The 8687-nt window shown below is 36.7% G+C and overlaps 1 protein-coding gene across 3 annotated transcripts; it reads left to right on the forward strand.

Annotated features, from left to right (window-relative positions):
- The first annotated feature begins 1654 nt into the window (after nucleotides 1-1654).
- LOC132269562 (double-stranded RNA-binding protein 2) lies at nucleotides 1655-7263 on the forward strand. 3 transcript variants are annotated; one of them, XR_009469528.1, is made up of 4 exons: nucleotides 1655-2356; nucleotides 4975-5194; nucleotides 6275-7076; nucleotides 7149-7263. XR_009469528.1 is itself a non-coding variant. In XM_059770798.1 (3 exons), exons 1-3 carry the CDS (start codon nucleotides 2111-2113, stop codon nucleotides 6997-6999), a joined length of 1191 nt encoding a protein of 396 aa, XP_059626781.1. In that variant the 5' UTR covers nucleotides 1656-2110; the 3' UTR covers nucleotides 7000-7263. The 3 variants fall into 3 exon arrangements, 2 of the variants coding, with proteins under 2 accessions (XP_059626781.1, XP_059626782.1); XM_059770798.1 differs by having other exon boundaries at nucleotides 1656-2356; nucleotides 6275-7263; XM_059770799.1 differs by lacking the exon at nucleotides 1655-2356 and adding an exon at nucleotides 2389-4886 and having other exon boundaries at nucleotides 6275-7263.
- The last annotated feature ends 1424 nt before the right edge of the window (nucleotides 7264-8687 follow it).

Genomic DNA, 8687 nt, shown 5'->3' on the forward strand with positions numbered 1-8687 from the left:
TTACCTTCTATGAGGTTTGTCATAATCCACATAGACCCCTCTATCTTTTATAAAGAGTAAATCCACTTACTTTTGGCGAGGTTGTAATTTATATACTAACAAATTTCTCTTACCATTTGACACTTGATAAAAGACAAAAAGAATCTCCGATGCAAATGGCAGAAAATGCATAGAATGTCAATTTTGCTTTTTTAATGCTTAAGCAATTATTTCATGGGCAAAATAGTAAAATAAAACACTACCGGTACCCAATTAGATGGCCATCACTAACAGGCAAAGTTAGTGAAATTATGAAACATAGAATTTGGAATATTGACAAGTTTCTGGGTTGATAAGTAGAATAACACATTATAGTTACCAAATTAGATGGCCATCACTAACAGAGAAGGTAAGTGAGATTATGAACATAAAGTGGTTAATTTGGGATATTGATAAGTTTCTGGGTTGGTAAGTCGAATAACACACTATCGTTACTAAATTAGATGGCCATCGCTAACAGAAAAGGTAAGTGAGATTATGAAACATAGAGTGGTCAAATTGGGATATTGACAAGTTTTTCAGGTTGGTAAGCCGAATTTACCCTTTAAAAATTTATAGTGTAATTATTCATTATTATTAGAAAAAAAAAATTAATTGCTAAATTATCTAATAATTTTGTACTAGAATAAATAAGATGGATGAGTTAGGAACTTGATACTAGGAGTTACATTGTACATACACATCAGAGAAGTAAAAATTCTAGAAGAGAATTGAGTTATATGACTAGTCTCGTTAACTAACAATAAAGCCGAGTTGGACTAAAGCCATTTGTTTATAATTCTGATTCCATTGTATAAAGTTGTTCAAAACATCCCAAAAAAATGTAAATAAATTAGGTTTATTTTGAGTATTATTGAAATTTTTTTTTTAAACCAAAGTTATATATATATATATATATATATTGGCAAAAAGGTTATACTTACTGTTGAAGCTCAATTGTCAAAATTTGACAACATCACAAAGCCCAAACCTACCTTACATATATACCCAACTACAAATCTTATCCAACAACAATACTTACTGAATGCTTTCAACACGACAATTATTATGTATGTGTAATTATTTTGTATTTAATTTTATTCGTTTAATGATATAGACCTTACAAAATTTTCACTGTAAAAATAATCTCATCTAATGAGACTATGCCAGACAGTAAACCTACTTACCTTGTATAAACTCGGCCACAAATATTATATACATTTTTTACAAATATTATTAAAAAATAATACTTGTTAAATATATATATATTTTTTTCCTTTTTTCTAGGTCATACTTGTTAAATGTTGTGAACAATTTAATTTCATCCCTTGAATGACATGAATCTTATAAAAGTCTCATTATGAGACAAATAAGATAATTATTTAAAGCACATTATAATACCTTTATAATATGATTATTACACGAACATTACTACTAATAAAACCGATAAAAGGAAATGACATTAGCATTATAGTTTTCTACAAGTTTGCTTATTTTCATTGCATAAGAATCTCCAACGCATACTCATTCAAGTTTTGAAAATTATATTTTCCCTTTTATTAAAAAAACTAAAGTAAATGAAGTGAGTCTAATAAAAATGGGGTAAATGAAAATAAAAAAAGAAAATCTAGGAAGAGATCACATCCATGCAAGCCTAACGTTCAGTTGACTCCCACCATAAAAAAGCAATAAAAATTCCAATAAAATAACTCCAAACACCCCCCAACCCCACCACACCATACCACCACTCTACACTACGCCTCCCTTTTCTTTTTCCCCCCCTTTCTACTATCTGCATATTCCTCCCCCCTTTCTCTCTCTAAAATAACTCTCTCTCTATTCATATACATATAAGTATATATATATATACCTCTCTCCCAGACAGCAAAACCCTAAAATCCCCTCCCGAGCACCATTCTCCGGCGATAACCCATACCAAACCGGAACCATTCTCTCGTTACTACATAAACCCGACCCGATCTGGCCCCGGAAATTCGTTTTCCGGCCGGTTCTTAACCGGCGAAATCTGTATATCTAGAGAGAGAAGGGAGGGATTGTTATATAGAGAGAGAGAGAGAGAAAGGAGGAGGAGATGTACAAGAACCAGCTTCAGGAGCTGGCGCAGAGGAGCTGCTTCAACCTCCCCTCCTACACGTGCATAAGGGAAGGTCCGGACCACGCGCCGAGGTTCAAGGCCACCGTTAACTTTAGCGGCGAGACGTTCGAGAGCCCTCACTACTGCTCGACGCTCCGGCAGGCCGAACACGCGGCGGCCGAGGTGGCGCTCAACTCACTCTCCAACCGTGGCCCGTCGCACTCCCTCGCCGCAAGGATCCTGGTAATATTTAACTATCTCTCCCACCGTCGTTAGGGTTTTTTTCTTTTCCGTTAATTCTGACGGCTTTGATCATCATTCTCAAGTAAGTTTAACGAAATTACAGTCACTGTAATCGAGAGAGGTTCAATCTCTGCTAACATGCGCAGTGTGTTATTTGAGTCCTTTACATTCTAATTTTTCCGGTGAAGTAGAAAATGCTATTGTTCCGGTCAATACTGTTCATCTCTGAACTGGTGTTAACCGCTGGTTTAGAGATGAGGTTGAACCATGGTTGGCTTTGAAATGACCAAAATGCCCCTGTTCTGGGTTGGGTTTGGTTACTATAGCATTGGGATTTTCCAAGTACAGATTAATTTAGTAGAAAACTGGGAAGTTTCAGAGAGTAAGAGAAAGAGATTGACCGTAAATAAAGATCCATCTGGTCTTCGTTGAATCATATCTCCATAACAGCTGTTCTGGGACATCTGATACTCTAGCGCAATTAATTCCTTTAAATGAGGGGTCTTATCTTTTTTGGTCTGAAATGAGGGGTATTTCAGTCATCTTGAACTTGTGGTATTTTAAAGCTTTGGAATAGAAAATCTGGACTTGTTCCTGGTAGTGTGAAACTGAGCTGCTATCCACTTAAATACCCACGTAATAAAAAATACAGAATTGTAGGAGACGTTCAACTACTATTTGAGGTAAATAAAATAAAATAGGAAACAGATAGAAAAAAGGGAAATAAATTTAGAGCCAATTAATGTATTGTTTTTCTGGGTATCAAGTCAATTATTGTATACAGTATTTATTAAGATTGTGAGACGTACTTACTTATAAAAAAAAATAAATAAAAAAAAGATTATGAGACCGCGTACTTAAGCCACATGATAAAGATTGACAACCAAATTTGCTGACTTCTGTATTTCTTTTATGCATGAAACAGTAGAGGTCAGAATAAGTATGCATACATTGATATATTGGGCTTTTTAACATAAATAGTCAAGTTATAGAAATAAATTTAAATAATTTTTTTTGTATAGGTTTCAAAAATGGGCAGATGAAGAGCAATCTTACAATTCATAGACTCCCTATAATTTGATATGCTTAAATGTCCTGTATCTGCAGCCAGTGATCTGAAATTATTTATTCTTTCTTGGTCTTTTTAACTATGTATATGATCTTTTATAAGATTGGATCCTTTTGCGTCTTTTAAGTATAACTTTTGTAAACTGAGTCTCCCAGTTTATTGCTCTATACTACTTTCCTGCATGAAACACAGACACCCCACCCACACACCCACTTTACCCGTTTGGGGACTCGAACCCTCACCATCCACTTTGGGAGGTAGAGGAGGTACTACTAGGCCACAAGGTCCTTGGTCATGATTTTGATATTTTATTTCATCAACTCTCGAATCAGCAACTCTTTCAACTGCTGGCTTTTCGATCTTGTAACCTTGCTTAGTAGGGCATAGGGGAAAGATATTTTAACCACAACTTCCCAACTTATGTGGCCGATGAATGAAATCTTTGATACATATTCACAGGGGGATAAGCTTTTTTTGCTGCAAGATGGCGGAACCCCTTCATGTCTTCGTTTACCTTGTAGAATTTCTGTGGCCTCAATATATAAGGATTAGGCTGTACTGCAGCATTGAACTTGCACCAATTCTTTTGGTCTTGGGAAAAATCTTCATTCTATATATATTTACGAGGATGATGATATATATTTACAAGGATTTGGATGTATGTCCCCAATTTTCTTGACCTCGGGAATATTCTATTTTAAAATCATATTGGATCTTATTGATATTTTATATAAGATTCTACTAGACGGATAAGATATGTATCAAAATAATAATAATAATAAAGAAGTTAAACTACATATAAATGTATGAAAATTAATTTCTACTTGCCGGTAAAAGCAACTGGCCGCACATAATTTAGTGATAATTTAGTGATTTAAGAACCAAGTAGGATCTCATAATTCATTGAATAATTTGTTTTTTTTTTTTTTTTTCTTTTCCAGTTTCCTATATTTAGTTTGCTTGCATTTTCATCCTACCAATCAACCATAATTGTAGTTAAATAACCTAAACACAAAGTAGCTGTGTGTTTCCTGAACCTGTTACCTTGGCTATGGCACAGATTAAGGAGCCACCTTAGCTTGCCCCGAAATCTAGCTGCTGGTTGAACCTCAGAACATCCCAAAGCCAGTGATGTAATGCTAACTGTACCGCTCAGAAGCACTAGAGTACCCCCAGAAGGACGGTTTGTCAGGGCCTTCATTTGACTTTGGGCTGGCATTTAGCATCATAATGCGATTCATAGAATCCTTCAGTCTGTAGAGTGATGGCTTCAGGATGTGAAGCACATCCAAATACACTACACCTGGTGGCGCATGTTAAAAGATAGTCCTTGTGGAAACAATAGATGATTGTGGGTGCCATTAGGCCTTTCCAGAAGTTAACATGTGCTCAATCTAAGTGGTTCACATGTCAGCCAATTTCGTCCAGTTTTACCGTGAAGAATCTCTAGTTTTCCAAGATGTATATAGATACTTTTTATTGGTACAGTTACTTCACAACGATCATTTAAATTACTGTTCTAATGTTGATTTTGCTTCACTGCCTTTAGGACGAGACGGGGGTTTACAAAAATCTCTTACAAGAGATTACACAAAGAGTTGCGGCCCCATTGCCCCAGTACACAACTTTCAGGTCAGGGCTTGGACACCTACCCGTTTTTACAGGAACGGTAGAACTGGCTGGAATCACTTTTACTGGGGAGCCTGCCAAGAACAAGAAGCAAGCAGAGAAGAATGCAGCCATGGCAGCTTGGACATCTCTAAAACAACGTGAGTCCCTGATTCAAGTTTCTTTGTATTACTAGTTTCAGTATAGGTTGTTAAGAGTCGTTACAAAAGTGAAAAATGCTCTAAATACTTGCATCCCGTGAACATAATAAAAACAATTGAACAAGTAACTTAAGCTGCAGGCTCAGAATCCGGCAATATATACACACTTCCTATTTGAATCCAGCTGTCTGAGTAATGGTTAGATGTTTATGGCATGGCTGGAACCCGACATCGTTATAGATCTGCAATTGTTACTATGTGGAATCAAGTCCTTACAAATCTCAAGGAGTGGGAGGGATATTAAAGGAGATAAAACAACATAAAATAAATCCAGCTTAAGATTACAAGTTTTAGGTGCTTGATCTGGTGCTTTGTTGAGTTCCATGTTGATTTAGATTCAAATTCATCAGATTAGTCTAGGTCTAAGGAGTTAATATCGGGTTGACACCCCATCGCAATCCTAGAAAAAAGGCTTTATTTAGATTGGAACCTTTCCTTCCCAGTGCCCCTGCAGGTCTATTTATCTTTGGGAAGCATACAGTAGAATAGGTTTGTTGCACAAATCATCATTTCTCATAGAACCTGCTGAGGTTAATTAACTGGTTTAGTGGTTTGGATTTTGATATGTCAAAAACTCTTATGCCCTTCCATTCTGCGTGGGATGTCAGTTCTTTTCTTACGACAGTACCCAATTCTTTTCTTAGTAAAATTCATTAAATTTTGTCGTTCCTTACTGTTTCAAAATAAATAAATAAAAGATCCACCCTTTCTAATCATCCTAGTCTCCTAACTGACTCTGATTTTAGCAGCACGGCTTCGATTTCCCACCATTGTATCTATAAAACTAAACTCTCACTTATAAGTTTAACACAACTCAACAAAACCTTTTTCTCCACTATTTGGAGTCAATTTCATGAATCTTGTTTCACTAACTAGAACCTCAATCAAACCACGATCTATCTTATCATATGTAGCTAACTCAACCCATGTTAGTTTTTATCTTCCCCTTTCCTAGCATTACCCTAAATATGTCTGTTCTAATTTGCTTTTAATATAAATTAAATTTTCTTTCCTTGCCAGTGGCACAGCAAGATGCGAATTCATCATCGGAAACAGAGAACAGTGATGAGCTGGAACAGATCAGAGTAGCACGGGCCTTGTTGAATTATTGTTTGAAGGAAAAGATGGGAATGGCCAACTCCTCCAGTGCCCCAGTACCATTTCAAAGGAGATTTCCAATTCAGAATCCAAGACCATCTAGTCCACAGCGCCCCCAAGTGACCGCATCTAAAATCCTCCCTTTAATCTGCCCAAAGACAGCTCCTCAAAGCAGACATACTTCAACAGTAGTAAATGACTGCCGCATGCCATCATCACAGTCTCCACAACAATCAAAACGTCCAGTATCAGAAGGCCATGCAATTTGGCCCCAGAGGTTCCCTGCAGCAGGAGCAGCTCCTTATGTTCCTTTCCAACATTTTAGGACACCTTACCAGGGGATTGCTCCGCCAGTTACAATAAGAACTGCAGTGCCAGTTTTCTCTGCACCACCACGTCCACCACCCTCTATGCGCCCCCCTCAAGTGATGCAGTCCCGACCTGTGCAAATTGCCCCACCGGTCTGTATTAGGCAGGCTGTGCCTGTTTTTGCTGCACCATCAGTTCGAAAAGAAGATCCTCCAACTGCCACCACTGCTGCTGCTCCAAAAAAATCTCCAGATCAGGTGGAGGAAACTGAGACCAAGATTGGTAATGATCTGCCAGAATCTGAGGCGGTAAAGGGTTTGGAGCAGCTCAAAATATGATGGTGGTTGGGGATTATTTTAATCCATTAGAACCCGTGTTAGGATCCTGTGTTGATTTTCAGTTTGTTCATCTTTTGGTAAGAGTGCCTTCCCCTCTATTTTTGTTCATTACCATATTCCCCTTATGTTTAAAGCTACAGTTATTGCAGGTTAATTTTGAGTAGGCATATATCAAATCTTTGCAATTCAAGAGGAGGAACTGTGACCTTCATACTCTCTGAGGATGATAACTTATTGTTGGTAATACTGCTTCCAATTTGTGCATATTGCAAAATGGTACTTCCATTCAAGTTGCCCTTGACAAGTATATTAAACAGAAGTAGTTGTCAAAGCTATTCACAAGTGTGAGGGTTGAGGCTGTTGAGACTTACATACATAGATACCCTTTCAACCATATAGACGCCGTGAGCATAAAGAGGAGAGTGTAAAACGGACAATATTTACACGGTGACAAGCCCATGCATCTTGGGCCGAGGCCAGTGAAAATGCTGGTTCCAAGAGGCCAGTGACGACGCAGTGACAATATATACATGGTGCGGTTGTTGGCTTTATTTTTGTAGTTTGTCATTGTCTCTCCTCCTCAATCCAAAACAAATTTACTAGGGTCAAATAAGGTTTTTACTTGCAAAAACATCATAGTGAAAGTAGATGATGTCTTTGACCTTTAAACACCAAGGAAGCCCACACACACACACACACACACACACAATATACGTGGGTATGTATGTATGTATATTGATTTTTAAGCTCCCATTGTTGCTTGAAGTTGTAGGAAATGATTGAAAAGTTGGAAACTTACAACAACTTTCCAAGCCTAGCCTGTTAGTTTAAGATCGGTTTCTCCAACTGACAAAATTACTTCCTACATTGAGTAGAACTTCTGAAAGAGTTATGTCACACAAAATTTGAACTCTCAGAGGACCAGATTAGGGTTGAAGAACATACCTTTTTATACACTACCACTAAATAATTTATACGCAAAATTTAAAAAAATAAAAAAGAAAGAAAAAGAAAAGATGTGTGTTTATATTTTTATACTCTTTTCCCTATATCCAGGTATCGTTTAACTACACAATGGTGTATCAAATCTAAAATTATTCCTCACAATCCAAACCAGAAACTATTTCCATTTTTCTTCCAGTTTCTGGGGTGGGCTCCACAGCAGTACACAAGCAATGGTTCCGAGGGTGATGGTTTATTAATTTTCAATTTTAAAAGTTCGATATGTTGTAAATGAAATGAATATGAATTTATAATTGTAATAGTAATGAAATACGAATCCAATGCATTCATGAAGCATTAACTCATTTCTATAAATATAGGAACAATGACGCGATATAATATGTGGAAATCGACTCTGAGAGTGCTAAATTTGTAAATGGTTGCTCCTCTGCATTTATGGCCTTTGAACCTTGTTTCTGAACCAAAGAGAAGACCTAGCTCACTCTCATTTACATGTTAGAACGTTGCAAAACCCAATAATAACTAGACTCAAAATTCTTCAATACACTTTTTTCTAGGTTTGCAATTTCACTGTAGTTATGTTCGGGCTGCATGAAATTGGAGCTTTGGCAAAGATGAGCAAAGCTTTATTTAAAATAAAAAAAAAAAAAAATCCTTCTGAAAAAAAAAAATTGGAGTTTTGGAATTAAAATAAATGAAATTACAAAAAAAACAACTCACAAAAT

This window comes from Cornus florida, unplaced genomic scaffold (assembly GCF_030987335.1).
Source record: "Cornus florida cultivar Cherokee Brave unplaced genomic scaffold, ASM3098733v1 CherokeeBrave_3.0.0_Hap2_Chr08, whole genome shotgun sequence".
In the NCBI taxonomy this organism is placed as follows: domain Eukaryota; kingdom Viridiplantae; phylum Streptophyta; class Magnoliopsida; order Cornales; family Cornaceae; genus Cornus; species Cornus florida.

What these genes read in the sequence shown, in the direction of transcription:
- LOC132269562 (XM_059770798.1), top strand. Translation starts at nt 2,111, where the DNA reads ATGTACAAGAACCAGCTTCAGGAGCTGGCGCAGAGGAGCTGCTTCAAC. An exon ending in CCCTCGCCGCAAGGATCCTG is followed by an intron (nt 2,357 to 4,974) that starts GTAATATTTAAC and finishes CACTGCCTTTAG; the next exon opens with GACGAGACGGGGGTTTACAA. An exon ending in TTGGACATCTCTAAAACAAC is followed by an intron (nt 5,195 to 6,274) that starts GTGAGTCCCTGA and finishes TTTCCTTGCCAG; the next exon opens with TGGCACAGCAAGATGCGAAT.